Source organism: Salmo salar, chromosome ssa06 (assembly GCF_905237065.1).
Source record: "Salmo salar chromosome ssa06, Ssal_v3.1, whole genome shotgun sequence".
Taxonomy (NCBI): domain Eukaryota; kingdom Metazoa; phylum Chordata; class Actinopteri; order Salmoniformes; family Salmonidae; genus Salmo; species Salmo salar.
Genome location: NC_059447.1, coordinates 53,999,607 through 54,017,390, shown reverse-complemented (window position 1 = coordinate 54,017,390; position 17,784 = coordinate 53,999,607). Strand labels below are relative to the sequence as shown.

At 43.0% G+C, this 17,784-nt stretch overlaps 1 protein-coding gene and 1 long non-coding RNA gene across 9 annotated transcripts in view; both read left to right on the top strand.

Annotated features, from left to right (window-relative positions):
- The window catches only part of LOC106607643 (MAP/microtubule affinity-regulating kinase 3), a 218,468-nt gene that overhangs the window by 108,267 nt on the left and 92,417 nt on the right, over window positions 1-17,784 (top strand). For 7 of the 8 annotated variants that reach the window (XM_014204792.2, XM_014204795.2, XM_014204794.2 and 4 more), the window contains one exon: window positions 2,244-3,022. The exons of the other annotated variant lie outside the window; for it this stretch is intronic. In XM_014204792.2, the coding sequence (XP_014060267.1) occupies window positions 2,244-2,619 (376 nt within the window). In that variant the 3' untranslated portion in view covers window positions 2,620-3,022. Of the gene's footprint in view, window positions 1-2,243; window positions 3,023-17,784 lie in introns of those variants that run through there. 8 annotated transcript variants of the gene reach the window in all.
- On the top strand, window positions 11,738-17,485 carry LOC123743464 (uncharacterized). Its single transcript, XR_006770271.1, has 2 exons — window positions 11,738-13,323; window positions 14,943-17,485. It is a non-coding gene; the product is annotated as an uncharacterized lncRNA (long non-coding RNA).

Here is a 17,784-nt window from a genome sequence, read left to right as displayed (position 1 = left end):
ACACATGAATGGTCTCAGGATGCTTTACTGTTGGCATGACACAGGACTGATGGTAGCGCTCACCTTGTCTTCTCCAGACAAGCTTTTTTCCGGATGCCCCAAACAATCGGAAAGGGGATTCATCAGAGAAAATTACTTTACCCCAGTCCTCAGCAGTCCAATCCCTGTACCTTTTGCAGAATATCAGTCTGTCCCTGATGTTTTTCCTGGAGAGAAGTGGCTTCTTTTCTGCCCTTCTTGACACCAGGCCATCCTCCAAAAGTCTTCGCCTTACTGTGCATGCAGATGTACTCACACCTGTCTGCTGCCATTCCTGAGCAAGCTCTGTACTGGTGGTGCCCCAATCCCGCAGCTGAATCAACTTTAGGAGACGGTCCTGGCACTTGCTGGACTTTCTTGGGTGCCCTGAAGCCTTCTTCACAACAATTGAACCGCTCTCCTTGAAGTTCTTGATGATCCGATAAATGGTTGATTTAGGTGCAATCTTACTTGCAGCAATATCCTTGCCTGTGAAGCCATTTTTGTGCAAAGCAATGATGATGGCACGTGTTTCCTTGCAGGTAACCATGATTGACAGAGGAAGAACAATGATTCCAAACACCACCCTCCTTTTGAAGCTTCCAGTCTGTTATTCGAACTCAATCAGCATGACAGAGTGATCTCCAGCCTTGTCCTCGTCAACACTCACACCTGTGTTAACGAGAGAATCACTGACATGATGTCAGCTGGTCTTTTTGTGGCAGGGCTGAAATGCAGTGGAAATGTTTTTTGGGGATTCAGTTCATTTGCATGGCAAAGAGGGACTTAGCAATTAATTGCAATTCATCTGATCACTCTTCATAACATTCTGGAGTATATGCAAATTGCCATCATACAAACTGAGGCAGCAGACTTTGTGAAAATTAATATTTGTGTCATTCTCAAAACTTTTGGCCACGACTGTATGCTATGTAGCTGTTAGTGACAATGTTAATGATAAATGCAAACCTGGAAAAACAAAACGGAGAAAACAGAATTTGGGAAAAACTATGGAATCAGGCCCAAAACATAAGGATTTTATAGGGCACTACTGGACCTAGTTCACTCTTATCTATTTTGCTATGCACAGTGCTGAACATGTACACTGGTTCTCTGTATGTGTAGAGATACTGCTGTCTCCAATAGGACCATTATAAGAGTGGCTAGGAGTTCAACAGAGGACAGCCCTGACTCTCCCTCAATTTTGAATTCCTGTTTTTTACTGACATCTAATGGTGAAACTCATTAATGCAAACCAGTGTAATGGGAGCAGACTCATTTGAGTCAATGGCATTACCTTGCCGTTCTGGTTGAACATAATGCTCTATTTCATGTGTTGGAATTATTTTGATTAGTGGCAAATTATTTTCTGCCTTGCCTGCATGCAGAAGTGAGGTCTGCATTTTCTTGTGCATGTCACTAGATGTATTGTGAAATTACATTGTTGCCTTTGTGTCCCCCCACTGCATGACACAGGAGTGCCCCTGCATGGACGTGGGGTGTAAATGCACCAATGACGTTAAAATGAATCTGTCAACAGTGTCTGCTTGTATACACTGAGTGTACAAACATGTCAGACGGACCATGTGAAATCTATGATCCCTTATTAAATCCACATCAATCAGCATAGATGAAGGGGAAGAAGGATTTTTAAGCCTTGAGACAATTGAGACATGGATTGTGTATGTGTGCCAATGAGAGTGAATGGGCAAGACAAAAGATTTAAGTCCCTTTGAACGACGTATTTTAGTAGGTGCCAGGTGCACCGGTTTGTGTCTGAAACGCTGCTGTGTTTTTCCACACTGAATGGTCCACCACCAAAAGGACATCCAGCCAACTTGACACCTCTGTGGAAAGCATTGGAGTCAACATGGGCCAGCATCCCTGTGTAATGCTTTTGACACCTTGTAGAGTCCATGCCCCGACGAATTGAGGTGGTTCTGAGGGCAAAGGGGGGAGTGCATCTCGATGTTAGGAAGGTGTTCTTAATGTTTTGTACACTCAGTGCCATGTGTCTATATGGTGTTGTAGCCATTAAGATATTCATGAGCAGGCTAAATTAAATGTGTGAACAGGTGATCCACTACACACCTTTGATTATGTTACATATTTAGACACATTGGCATTCAAAACTCACTTAGGCAGATGCATAGATTCTCACACACACACCCACCCCTCCATCTCCACATTGCCACCCCTCTAACTAACTCCTCTCCCCCCGGCAGTCGCAACATGTCAGGTGATCAGGAGGACCAGCAGCACCCTCAGCCCCCCCACGGCCAACACCCCAAGGACATCAAGCCACGCTCCCTCCGCTTCACCTGGAGCATGAAGACCACATCATCCATGGAGCCCAATGACATGATGCGCGAGATCCGCAAGGTGCTGGATGCCAACAACTGCGACTACGAGCAGCGCGAGCGCTTCCTGCTGCTATGTGTGCACGGCGACGGCCACGCCGAGAGCCTGGTTCAGTGGGAGATGGAAGTGTGCAAGCTGCCGCGACTCTCACTCAACGGTGTGCGCTTCAAGCGGATCTCGGGCACATCCATCGCCTTTAAGAACATTGCGTCCAAAATCGCCAACGAGCTCAAGTTGTAGGGCCTCCTAAAGATATGATGGGGGGAGTGTTGAGCGAGCAGGGAAAATATTGCGATTTGAAATAGACTAAAGCAGGGATATTCAACTCTTACCCTATGAGGTCCAGAGCCTGCTGGTTTTCTGTTCTACCTGATGATAAATAATTGCACCCACCTTGTGTCCCAGTTCTAAATCAGTCCCTGATTAGAGGGGAACAATGAAAACATGCAGTGGAACTGGCTTTGCGGTCCAGAGTTGTATTTGACGAGACTAAAGTAGGTTGCGTAACGTGGGGAAAGAAAGCGCTTCAAAATGGACTCTGAACAGTCGTTATAAAAAACTTAAGTAGCAAATTCACAACGGTTTTCCTCCAAGACACTTACAAAGTATGTATTGAAAACTATGTATAGCTTTTGGCAATAATTTCCTGCGTCTTTGGAGCATTATTATTGTTGATGATGTGAAAGGTGGTCTTGAGCTGTCGGGACGTTGGTCTGACATTGACATTTAGTTGTCTTGGTTTTTTGCTGAATGCATTATTGCCAATGTGGCTCTGGAACAGGGCTCTCCAACCCTGCTCCCGGAGAGCTATCATCTTGTAGGTTTTTGCTACAACCCTAATAATTAGCTGGTTGATAAGCTACATCAGGTTAGTTACAACTGTGGTTGGATTGGAAACCTACTGGAAGGTAGCTCTCCAGGAACAGGGTTGGAGAGCCTTTGTCTGGAAGATGCCTCCCCATTGGGAGTTTAAACTCTCATACAAGGGAGGGAGTGGAGGAAGAACATTAAAAATAGACCCCTTCCCCCTCTTACAGAGTACCCAGAATTCCTTTTGTCAAGAGAATATGGCTGCCAGATATGAGTGGTTGGATAGCCTAGCTAATTGCACAACTAGTTACGGTATTATTGTTATCATTGTCAAATACTGTTGATTTCGGCAGTCGTTTGCGCCCTCTACGCTTACTTAGCCAGCTTCTACACACACACACACACACACACACACACACACACACACACACACACACACACACACACACACACACACACACACACACTCTCTCTTTCATTCTATGATTTGAACTGGTTGTTCATTAGTGTTAATGATGTGATAACAGCATAAATGCAATGTATGGACCCAGCTAAGCCTGTGCTGTACGGGGTCACTCACCCCAGAAAGCAGGGCCTGGAGTATGACGCACTTCGGCAGACCCCCCGATTTAAAATGGGGGATTGTTGCAAGGTATCATGGGACTGAGTCACTCGCTACAAAAAAGAGACTTCAGGGAAGCTTTTCCTTCCTGGCATATCTGAATATTTAGTTTTTTTTCCTTTGTTACCATAATTGTTTCGACGGTTCTCTTCTCAGATATTACTGAAATGCTCCCTTCTATCTGGTCCCACCCACCTGGGCCGGTTCAGATGCGGTCGGGCATTCCTGGAACAGATCGAAGATCAACCATGGCCATATTCAGGCCTTCAGTATTCACTTCCAACCCCCTAAAAACGCTGGCACTGTTTTTTTGGGGGGTGGGGGAGAGTGTAAATAATATACCTTAGTTTTGCAACAACTGCATATTGATATACTTCCTCGTTTTTTTATTGAGCCCGGAGCTGTGGAATTAGTGTTAACTCATTCATCACTGGGTAAGTTTAACACGTGTCTCTATTAAAATACCTGCAATGACTAGCCTCTGTGTCTGACTGAATCCATGGCAACTTCAAGGGTTGTGGGTTCGATTCCCGCATGGGACACCTAACGAATGTGTTGACTTCAGAAGTCGCTTTAGAAATAAAGTGACCATATTCTCTCTTGCAAAAGTTATTTTGTCAATAAAACGAACTTGTATCAATAAAGGTTTAGATGAAAATGCAATATTAAGTGACTATAGTTTTGAAAAAAGGATGCGGGTAATGTAAGATCTTTATATTTTTCCGTGTTATCTATTGCAGTAATGAAGGTTGTAGAAAGTGCCTTCATTGTTACATTACTCAGCCGTCAATGACACTGAAAAGGCATTAAATGGGCCATCTGCGGTTTAATCAATAGCAAAGCAGAAACCCTGCCATTGTTTTAGTAAAAAGCTAAGGGATGGAGCTGGAGACCAACTCAAATTCATAGATCGAGACAATGGATGCAAGGACTGATCAGGGTGCGAATTACAGGGGAGACAGGGGAGGCTCAGCTTCCATGAATGAGATATTAGCTCCCCTAAATGTGGCCAGAAGTGGACCATTTATTTAACTTTATTATTTTCTATCAATATTTGTTTTCTTTCCTGGATCAGCTGATGATGGTCGCCAATATCACTAGACAACTAGCCTACGGCTAGACACCAATGCGCATCCAAACCATCCCAACATTAATGATAGTTGATTCTTTCAGTTAGAAACATTTGATTTTGCAATGGCGTAGGCCTACATTATGTTGGATTTGGGTGCCTATGAGAACTGTTTTCACAGAGATACATAATGAAATGTTACATAGGCATAGTTACAATGTGTTTTCCGACATCGCCAAGAGCCAGGAATCGTACAGGGTTCTAATTCAATTGTTAAATGCTTAATAATGAGAAATAACACTCATTAATGTAAGGAAAGAAAGGTAGTCTTTTATGTCACACAATCTGTGAAGACTACAAGCATTCAACTCATGAATTAGGGTGTAAACACATTTGAATTCAACTTGTGTATTATATTAATGTAGGCTACCTCTTCTGCAAGTGCAAAACTGCCTCAGCTTAGAGGGTAATCTACCGGCAGTGATGTAGGCCTAATGGAGGGTAAACGCAACTAAACGCAGTTGACCCTCCCTTTTCAGAAAAATGCATTGAAAGTATATGGAGCGTAAGTTCACGCGACCGGCAATCAGTTTATCCACCTATTTTTTTTTTTACCACTACATCACTAGCTACGGGTAGGCCTATTTCAAGTTTATGGTAATAGGCCTATTACACATTGTAGCCTAGTCAAGTAAATTGACCATGTGTGAGGGTGACCATCCCGGGACAGTTTTAGGCCCATTTTAGGCTACAAAAAAAAGGTAAATTTGTCAGCAAGAATGTCATTGGGCACACTTTGTGTTTGGAAATAGACATCTGTTTAAAATTCTTTAAATGGCACGAGTGTACATGCATTGCACTGTTTGGATTATTTTGGAGTGGACGAACATGCACAGATAGCCCACTTTAAGTGTTTTGTTTGACAATCAGTTGAAACCATCATGACTGGTTGTGTTCATGCCACATTGATTCATTTGTACCATTAAATTACGCAAGCAGGGACTGACCATCCATGATTTTAAAATGATAGTTTTAACCATGCTTACAGTGTGTTTACAACGAAAATGTTTACAAACAGAAAACAAGCATATTTTAGGTTCTGATGGAGTACGACAGTTGAACTAAGCTCATGAGGAATTTAAGTTATATTCTTCAAGAATCAATGGGTATGTATCATGCATTTTAAAGTCCAAAAATGGACGTAGTGTCGCAGATTGGGAATCGAAATAGAATGCCTATTGCTCTGCTTTCAATTACCTGATATCTGGATAAGCATGTCTTGATCTTCAGATGTACTGTAGATCTATGTCACTATTTAGATCACTGTATTCAAGAACAGCTCCATAACTCTGGATTGTAGGTTTCTGGCCCCATCAGTTGTCATTTTTTTAGCAGGGCTGTAGTGGAGTACTCTGGCTGTGTCCTAAACGGCACCCTGTCCCCTTTGTAATGCATTTTCTTTTGAACAGGGCCCATTTGGAATAAGAAATAAGGTTCCATTTGGGACGCATCCTGAGTCATCCTTGAGTGAACTGTGCTCACAGCTTCACGCCTATCTGTTATGTTAATGAGCTGGTTTGTATTTAACAGATGTCTTAATACTTTGGCTACAGTGGGTAAGTAAAGTGTTACCATGGGTTCTGTTGAATTGAATGACTTCCCCCACAGGTAGGCTCCCCTAAATGGGACCACTAGGTATCACTGTATGACAGGGGTCTCCAGCTGGTCCTGAAGAGCTAGAGTACACAGCAGTATTACACATGCTAACAATAATCGTGCTCCAGACTGAAGGCAGTTAGTTATGTTAAATATGAATAGATTCTCAGATAAGGTTCAGTGGATACCAAAATGTTTTAGCTAGATATGTCAAAATCTTACCGAAACAATTAGTCAAGGATGAGCATTCAACTATTAACTAATTCTTAACAAGTCTTAAGAATGAGAACTAATCCTATAAAATTATTCAAACTAAATTGTACTCTACTGCATCAGCCTATTTTTATTTTATTTTATTTAACCAGTTAGGCCAGTTGAGAACAAGTTCTCATTTACAACTGCGATCTGGCCAAGATAAAGCAAAGCAGTGTGACACAAACAACAGAGTTACACATGGGATAAACAAACGTACAGTCAATAACACAATAGAAAATCTGTATACAGTGTGTGGAAATTAAGTAAGGAGGTAAGGCAATAAATAGGCCATAGTGGCAAAGTAATTACAATTTAGCAATTAACACTGGAATGATATATGTGCAGATGAGGATGTGCAAGTAGAAATACTGGTGTGTAAAAGAGCAGAAAAAAACAAATATGGGGATGAGGTAGGTAGTTGCTCTGACAGCCGATGCTTGAAGTTAGTGAGGGAGATATGTCTCCAACTTCAGTGATTTTTGCAATTCGTTCCAGTCATTGGGGGCAGAGAACTGGAAGGAAAGGCGGCCAAAGGAGATGTCGGTTTTGGGGATGACCAGTGAAATATACCTGCTGGGGTGCGTGCTACGGGTGGGTGTTGCTATGGTGACCAGTGAGCTTAGGAAGAGCTTTACCTAGCTAAGACTTTACGATGACCTGGAGCCAGTGGGTTTGGACCAGCCAACAAGAGCATACAGGTCGCAATGGTGGGTGGTATATGGGGCTTTGGTGACGAAACGGATGGCACTGTGATAGACTGCATCCAATTTGTTGAGTAGAGTGTTGGAGGCTATTTTGTAAATGTCATCGCCAAAGTCAAGGATCGGCAAGATAATCCGTTTTACGAGGGTCTGTTTGGCAGCATGAGTGAAGGAGGCTTTGTTGCGAAATAGGAAGCAGATTCTAGATTTAACTTTGGATTGGAGTGCTTAATGTGAGTCTGGAAGGAGAATTTACAGTCTAACCCGACACCTAGGTATATATAGTTGTCCACATGTAAGTCAGAACTGTCCAGAGTAGTGATGCAACTCTGAATCAAGACCTGGGTTCAAATACTTTGAGTGGTTGCTCTAGCCTGCACGTAGTGCCAAATGGGCAGGATTTACAGTTATGACTATTCTATTGAGGCCCGATTCAGACTTAAGGCGTACATTTCAGTAGTTAGTATTCAGACTTACCTTCTGCAGATGCGTAACAGGCATGATTCTTATATTCGCTGAAGACAAACCGCTTAAAACCCAACTTTCTGGCCAACAGATTTTCAAGAAGTATCTAAAGCCATCCCTTTAAATGTTGTGTTCTTTATAATTCAAATTTATGGAGAGATTGGTTTATAATATTAAAAGACAATGTACAATGTACAATGACAATGTAAACTGTCTTCACCAATTGGTAGATAAAAAAATACTGATCATGTACACTGCTCCAAAAAATAAAGGGAACACTAAAATAACACATCCTAGATCTGAATGAAATAAATAATCTTATTAAATACTTTTTTCTTTACATAGTTGAATATGCTGACAACAAAATCACAGAAAAAGAATCAATGGAAATCCAATTTATCAACCCATGGAGGTCTGGATTTGGAGTCACACTCAAAATTAAAGTGGAAAACCACACTACAGGCTGATCCAGCTTTGATGTAATGTCCTTAAAACAAGTCAAAATGAGGCTCAGTAGTGTGTGTGGCCTCCACGTGCCTGTATGACCTCCCTACAATGCCTGGGCATGCTCCTGATGAGGTGGCGGATGGTCTCCTGAGGGATCTCCTCCCAGACCTGGACTAAAGCATCCGCCAACTCCTGGACAGTCTGTGGTGGATGGAGCGAGACATGATGTCCCAGATGTGCTCAATTGGATTCAGGTCTGGGGAATGGGTGGGCCAGTCCATAGCATCAATGCCTTCCTCTTGCAGGAACTGCTGACACACTCCAGCCACATGAGGTCTAGCATTGTCTTGCATTAGGAGGAACCCAGGGCCAACCGCACCAGCATATGGTCTCACAAGGGGACTGAGGATCTCATCTCGGTACCTAATGGCAGTCAGGCTACCTCTGGCGAGCACATGGAGGGCTGTGCGGCCCCCCAAAGAAATGCCACCACACACCATGACTGACCCACCGCCAAACTGGTCATGCTGGAGGATGTTGCAGGCAGCAGAGCGTTCTCCACGGCGTCTCCAGACTCTGTCACATGTGCTCAGTGTGAACCTGCTTTCATCTGTGAAGAGCACAGGGCGCCAGCAGCGAATTTGCCAATCTTGGTGTTCTCTGGCAAATGCCAAACGTCCTGCACAGTGTTGAGCTGTAAGCACAACCCCCACCTGTGGACGTCGGGCCCTCATACCACCCTCATGGAGTCTGTTTCTGACCGTTTGAGCAGACACATACACATTTCTGGCCTGCTGGAGGTCATTTTGCAGGGCTCTGGCAATGCTCCTCCTGCTCCTCCTTGCACAAAGGCGGAGGTAGCGGTCCTGCTGCTGGGTTGTTGCCCTCCTACGGCCTCCTCCACATCTCCTGATGTACTGGCCTGTCTCCTGGTAGCACCTCCATGCTCTGGACACTACGCTGACAGACACAGCAAACCTTCTTGCCACAGCTCGCATTGATGTGCCATCCTGGATGAGCTGCACTACCTGAGCCACTTGTGTGGGTTGTAGACTCTCATGCTACCACTAGAGTGAAAGCACCGCCAGCATTCAAAAGTGACCAAAACATCAGCCAGGAAGCATAGGAACTGAGAAGTGGTCTGTGGTGGTCACCACCTGCAGAACCACTCCTTTATTGGGGGTGTCTTGCTTATTGCCTATAATTTCCACCTGTTGTCTATTCCATTTGCACAACAGCATGTGAACTGTATTGTCAATCAGTGTTGCTTCCTAGGTGGACAGTTTGATTTCACAGAAGTGTGATTGACTTGGAGTTACATTGTGTTGTTTAAGTGTTCCCTTTATTTTTTTGAGCAGTGTATATTATTTAGGGTTTGATTCATCCTGAAAGTTGACATTCAATTGTTCAAGCCATGAAATATTGGAAGGTGAGAAGTGTACAATAGAGGTTGAACAGTAGTCGTATAACTCAACCCTAATAATATTCAATGATGGTCCCGTTATGACAATGGTCCAGTCGTGAACCAGGCTCCAGGTTTAAACTGCTACTTATGGTCTGTGTTCCGTAATGATTCAAATCAGCTACATGTCCCAAATTGCACAACTTAATATGTTAGCCTAATATGATCCACCATTGCTAGCTATCCTCAGGAACAACCACATGAACTTGAGGAAAGAAATGTAAATTAACAAGTCAGTGACATGTAGGTTTAACTGACGGTGGCTACCGATAATGGCTAATATTTACCGAAACATTAAGTCTGGGGATAATTAAAACAAATAAACTAGGTTTGGTGCTATACTGTCATTTGCACATGGCTACAGAAGCCTATAGCTTTGGTCTCAAGTTAAGACCAGCATTTCATAAACTTCTGTGGAAGTGGTGATATGCTTCAGTATGTTGCAATATGACTGGTTTCACGTCTCCAGTGTTAAAATGGAGCCAAAACAATTGTAGTATTTACAATCCTCTTAACTAAATGGCTTACTCATTTACATAGCACCATTCTTTAACCTGTTGGGGATAGGGGGCAGTATTTGCACGGCCGGATAAAAAACGTACCCGATTTAATCTGGTTATTACTACTGCCCAGAAACTAGAATATGCATATAATTATTGGCTTTGGATAGAAAACACCCTAAAGTTTCTAAAACTGTTTGAATGGTGTCTGTGAGTATAACAGAACTCATATGGCAGGCAAAAACCTGAGAAGATTCCTTACAGGAAGTGCCGTCTCTGACCATTTATTGGGCTTCTACACTCTCTTTATTGAAAACTGAGGATCTCTGCTGTAACGTGACACTTCCTACGGCTCCCATAGGCTCTCAGAAGGCGGCAAACCGCTGAATGATGTCTTTGCAGGCCCTGGCTGAAAAACATTAGCGCATTTGGATGGTGGTCGATCAGAGGACAATGAGACTGAGGCGCGTGCACGAGGCGACACCATGTTTTTATTTGAACGTAAACAGGGTTTCCCGGTCGGAATATTATCGCTTTTTTACGAGAAAAATAGCATAAAAATTTATTTTAAACAGCGGTTGACATGCTTCGAAGTACGGTAATGGAATATTTAGAATTTTTTGGTCACGAAACGCGTCGGGCGCGTCACCCTTCGGATAGTGTCTTGAACGCACGAACAAAACAGAGGATATTTGAACATAACTATGGATTATTTTGAACCAAACCAACATTTGTTATTGAAGTAGAAGTCCTGGGAGTGCATTCTGACGAAGAACAGCAAAGGTAATCCAATTTTTCTTATAGTAAATCTGACTTTGGTGAGGGCTAAACTTGGTGGGTGTCTAAATAGCTAGCCCGTGATAGCTGGGCTATCTACTCAGAATATTGCAAAATGTGCTTTCACCGAAAAGCTATTTTAAAATCGGACATAGCGATTGCATAAAGGAGTTCTGTATCCATAATTCTTAAAATAATTGTTATGTTTTTTGTGAACGTTTATCGTGAGTAATTTAGTAAATTCACCGGAAGTTTGCGGTGGGTATGCTAGTTTTGAACGTCACATGCTAATGTAAAAAGCTGGTTTTTGATATAAATATGAACTTGATTGAACAAAACATGCATGTATTGTATAACATAATGTCCTAGGATTGTCATCTCATGAAGATCATCAAAGGTTAGTGCTGCATTTAGCTGTGGTTTGGGTTTATGTGACATTATATGCTAGCTTGAAAAATGGGTGTCTGATTATTTCTGGCTGGGTACTCTGCTGACATAATCTAATGTTTTGCTTTCGTTGTAAAGCCTTTTTGAAATCGGACAGTGTGGTTAGATTAACGAGAGTCTTGTCTTTAAAATGGTGTAAAATAGTCATATGTTTGAGAAATTGAAGTAATAGCATTTCTAAGGTATTTGAATAACGCGCCACGTGATTCCACTGGCTGTTGAGTAGGTGGGACGATTTCGTCCCACCTACCCTAGAGAGGCTAATTTACAAATTGACAAGCGCTATTGCTATTCAGGAAAAAGGTAGATGTTCCTCTTGGAACTGACAGGTTGAACATCGTTGTTCAATGTTTGATTGTGTAAGGTGCTAATAAAGTTGTATTCCAGCCACTCTGGTGAAGCCCATGGGAAATAAATAAATAGTTTAAGTGAACTGGGGAGAGTAAGAATGAAAAAAAAAGACTAAACGGCTGTTACCTGTGCTAACGATTACAAGTGAAGTAAACCGTACTTTTAAGCTCATTGGAAGGGTAACAAATTTGGAGGCTCCGTTGAGATTTATTTTCATGTGAGCACCGGCCCATATTCCTGGAACGGACAACGAGTGAGAGACATTGGGAGAGTAGCTAGGTAGCTAGCTAATGGTAGCAGGCTAACCACCTAACAGAGTGTAGCTATCTTGCCATTGCCTGCATTGTCGTTGTGGCCACGTGAGTAGGACAATATGAGTCGAGAGAGGGAAACGTTGTTGGATGAAATCAAACAGAGCTTATGGACTTTAACTGAGGACAATTTACAGCACTTGTGTACGTTGTGGAATAGGAGGTGTAACGTAAACTCACCCCATTCCGTACAAATGTGCGCAACCGCAACATTCAAACGAGGCTGCAAAGAAAACTAATGGGACTATAGCGAGTGTGACTTCAAAATCTGGGGTTGAACTACGTTTCTATTCAAGCGTTGATCGACATGGTAATGGCTCTATAGTATTGGAGAAAAGTTGGAAAAAAACTGACCCTCCGTTACATCGTGACGTGTCATGCAGTAACGTACAGCACGCGTAAAGCAACTATTTCTGTCTTACAATCTCTCTCCACCCGGTGTAGCACTTCTCTCATTGTTTAAAAACAAGAAATGGACAGTGACTGGGGTAAGGGGGGATACCTAGTCATTTTTTGCGTCATCACTGCAAGCGATCATGACTCTCAAAAGACAATGTTTACTTCTGAAGATCACTTTAGCACGGGAATCATGAAGGTCTCGTCATTAGTTTTGTTGGAAAGGGGAGGAATTGTGCTTTACATTGGTATTGGTATTACAGTTGATCTGGAAGTATTATGTTTTTGGGGTGCTAAAATAAGGTCAATTGTACGGACCAAGGCGATGTACAAAAGTGAGTGAGTTTACGTTAGATGACTGAAGTAATAGGAAAGAGCCATCGTGCTTTGCGGCGCAAATTGATGGAAGATTACTGTGAGAAGGAGGATTTAATGGAATCAGAGGATGAGGGAATGTCTTGGCTGCTTCAACGGAAAGACGAAATCAAAGTAATATCAGACTCTGAAGATACTGTGAAAAGTCTGCCTACAAGTTCCAGCCAGTCGGCGCCAACGAGGCAAGTGGACAGCGAAAACACGGGAGCTGCGGCAGAACGAAAAGAGGGAGGGGCTCCTCAGCCAAGCAGAGAAGTGGTCTCAGCTCTAGAAAGGAACCCACCACAGAGAGAGAATGAAGTGAGTATGTCCAGTTATAAAGACTTTAAAATTCATGGACAGATAGATCAGAATCAAAAAGATAAGCTCAGCTTCAGCAGCATGGAACATCAGATTGAAAATGGACAGAGAAAAGGGTACCATGAATTAGAAATCATAGAAGCAGTAATCAGAGCTGTGAGCCCAGGGCTTAAGATGAGGAGTTATCTGGAGGGAAAAACAGACATGACACTACACACTAAGGCAAATCTTGAGGACACATTATGCAGAGAAGGATGCTACTGAACTGTATCACAAGTTGACTAAAGCAACACAAGAGCCGGGAGAGTTTGCCTTGGAATTCCTAGTCCGAGTCTTTGACCTGAGACAGAAAGTGTTATCAGCCTCAGCTCGTGCCCAATCAGGACTGAAATATGACAGAGTTAGTCAAGAGTCAATGCCTGCAGGCCATTGTTACAGGATTAACAAATGATAATGTCAGGGCAGAGATGAGAGTGCATCTCCAGAATATTAACACCAGTGATGAACTGTTGCTTGAGAAAATGCTAATTGCCCAGGGCAATGAAAGCGAACGCATGCAAAAGGCCAGGATTTCCTGTAAGTTCACACCCACACGAGTGAACGCAGTACAGAGTGAGGATAACGGGGATAGCGGAGAGGAATGTGCACAGGCAGAGCCCTCACAGACCACTGTCCGAAAACAAAATAAATATAATCCTCTCCTGAGTAAAATTCATGCGAGCAATGAAGCTATCAAAGAACTCATTAGTACAGTCAGTGCAGGGCCCGGGTGACAGTTCAGTTAGGAATCGCTCCAACAGAAAACCAAGTCCAACCAACTGGGAGAAAAGGATGGGAGTTTAAGACTGTGTTGATTACAGGGGATTGAACAAGATGACTGTTTTGGACTGGCATCCCATACCCCGTATACAGGAAATACTTGATGGTTTGGGAGGAAACTTATGGTTTACAGTTTTAGATCAAGGAAAGGCATACCACCAAGGATTTGTGGGAGAGGAGTCCAGAAAATACACTGCCTTCAGCACCCCTTGGGCCATATATGAATGGAGTAGAATTCCCTTTGGCTTATCAAACAGTCCCTCTGCCTTCCAACGAAGCATGGAGGAAAGTTTAGAGGGGATAAGAGATAGAATCTGTATACCATATTTGGATGACGTTCTTATTTTTAGTCAGTCATTTGAACAACGTGGAAGATGTCCGTCAGGTACTCAGGCAGCAAAATAAATGGGGTATTAAGTGTGACCTATTCAAGAATGAGGTCCGTTAATTAGGAAAAATAATTTCTGCTGAGGGTTACAGAATGGTTGTTAAAGAAATTGTAGCAGTGCAAAAACTGGTAAACAGGCCACCAACAAACGTGAGAGAGCTGAGGAAACTACTGGGGTTTCTAGGGTACTATAGGGGTTATGTACAGAACTTTTCACAACATGCTAAATGTCTCTATGACTTACTAGCAGTGAAGTCAGAGACGCCAGCATCCGGGAAGTGAAGGACCAAGGTAGCTACGCAGTTGGGACAGGCTCTGCCCCACCAGAAGGTTATATGGGAGGATGCTCACCAGAGAGCATTAGAACACTTGGTGAGTGTGTTGACTAATCCACCTGTGCTTGCTTACCCAGATTTCAAGGACCCTTTTATCCTGCATGTTGATGCCTCCGAAGAGGGATTGGGAGGTGTGTTATACCAACGACAAAGTGTCTGAGAGTCATTGGATATGGCTCCCGCACCCTGACTCAAGCAGAGAGAAACTATCCCCTTCACTCTGGGAAACTGGAATTCTTGGCCCTCAAATGGGCAGTGACTGAGCGGTTCCGAGATTACCTATTTTATGCTCCCTCTGTGACAGTGTACAGTGATAATAACCCCTTGACATATGTACTAACTACAGCAAGACTGAAGTATCGTCCTGGAAAGGTAAACACTCACGCAGACTTTGTCATGCTCTCCTTTGCATGCTGAACATTACATGGAAGAATGCACAGAGAAACACTCACTTGAAATGGTAAAAGCAACACTCAATAATGTTCAGACACAACAGAATGACTGTGTAACGTGGATATCCACAGTCATACTAAGGCCATCAGTGCAAGATGAGCTGTCATGGTGGGGGGGAACAGTTACAGACCAACTGTCTCCACACGATATCATGCAGGCTCAGTTAAAGGATGCAGCTGTATCGAGAATCTTGGAACTGAAAAGTCAAAGGACTAAGCCTAAACCAACATAATGTCAACAAGTCATACAAAGTCAAACAGTTACTGCAAGAGTGGAACAGGCTCCATGTCTCACCAGATGGATTATTACAAAGGAAAACAGCAAAAAGGACACAAGTTGTGGTACCAAGTCAGTATAGAACACTGATTTACAAGTACTTACACACTGAAATGGCTCATCTAGGAACAGAAAGTGTTGAACTTAGCACGAGAACGCTTTTATTGGCCGCGCATGCAACACGACATTGAACACTTTATTACCAAAGTGTGTAAGTGTATCAAACAAAAGAAACCCAGTGTAATAACTAGGGCCCCAATGCAACATGTACGAGCTACAGCTCCTTTCCAGATGATTTCAATTGACTATGTGCATTTGGAGAAAAGCAGAGAGGGCTACGAGTACATTTTAGATAACTTTACAAAATTTGCACAAGCCTACCCCACCAGAAATAAGTCAGGGAAAACTGCAGCATAAAAGCTTTGATGATTTTTTTGTGTCAAATCCATCATGATCAGGGAAGAGAGTTTGAAAATCAGTTATTTAGAGACTTGCAGAACTGTACAGGAATAGCCCATTCCAGAACCTCTCCATATCATCCACAGGGGAATCCGGTGAAGAGATTTAACCATACACTTGTCAATGTTGCACACACTAGATGAAGAGAAAAAGGCCAACTGGGGTGATTATCTGAACAAGGTCATTCATGCATATAATTGTACCACCAGTGATGCTACTGGGTTCTGACCGTATTTCCTGCTATTTGGAAGGGCTCCACTGCTACCTGTTGACCTTGTCTTTGAGTTACAGATAAAGGAACAGGAGAAATCATACCAGAATTATGCTAAGAAGTGGCAGCCACAGATGGCGGAAGCCTATGATGTCGCCAGTAGAAACATGGAGAAATCAACAGCAAAGGGAAAAGCCTACTACGATCGGGAAAAAATGAGTTCGGTTCTGGTCTCAGGGGATCGTGTACTGGTGAGGAACATGTCAGAACGTGGGGGGCCGGGAAAGCTAAGATCACACTGGGAGGACCAAATACATGTGGTAACCAGGAAAAGTGATGACAGCCCTGTCTGAGGTCACACCCGAGAGGGGTACAGTCAGGGCCCGGGTTCTGCATCGCAATATGCTCATGTCATGTAATTCCCTACCATTTGAGGAACCTGTTGAAACACCCAGTAGGTCTGTGGAGAAGGAAACCACCACAGCAAAAGCGGCAAAATGGGGAGAGCGCTGAGTCAGAGCTCAGATGAGGATTCTTATCCAGTTTATCAATAGGCCACAAGGGGATGAAGAGAGCAGACAGTAGCACACAGCTAGTATCAGATAATGAGGAACAGGGTCAGACTGATAGAAACTTCACTGTGAAGGAGTGCCAGCCAGTCCTCCGAGAGAGGACAGGGGCAAATATGGAAACAGCTGAGGGCTCAGAGATTCAATCAGTTCATGAAGTGGACACTGATTCATTGGGATCACCCATGAGCTTGCCCCGCCGTTCAGCCCGGCAGAGGAGGCCCAGAGACATTCTAACCTATAACACTTTAGGGCTGCCAAGCTCTTATCAGGATACCAACTAGAGATGTTCTGATGCGTATATATTTTTTCGTTTACCTTTACGAATCAGTGTGATAATGTTTAGTGGGGGTTGCGTCTTTGCCCACAAAGGCAGACTGGACATGTCTAGATAGTTATGGCTGTTAGGCCAGTTTTCTCCGTTGTTCGCATGACCAGTACTTGAGGCCAGTGAAATATTTGGAACATTTAGTTTTTGCAGGGGTGGTGTTGTAAGGTGCTTAATACAGTTGTATCCCAGCCACTAGGGGGTACTCTGAAACCCATGGGAAATAAATAAATAGTTTAAGAGAATTGGGGAGAGTAAGAATGAAAAAACAAGACTAAACAGCTGTTACCTGTGCTGACATGATTAAAAGTGAAGTACACCATACTTTTCGCGTTGTAGTTTATATGATAAGCTCATTGGAAGGGTAACAATTGCACATAAGGTGGTACACTAAGGGAATCCTGTCAGAATACAATGCATCTATAGACACCATGCATTTGGTTTCCACTCCTTACAAATAGCATGCTATTATGCTTAAATTAAACATCAGAATAAATGGAGACAATAGGCATAAAAGGAATTGCATCAGAATGTCCCTTGGTCAATTGAGCTACAGTAGGCAAGTGTAATTAAGCACAGAAAAAGTATTAGAAGTAACTCATTCATGACACAATGTCCAAACA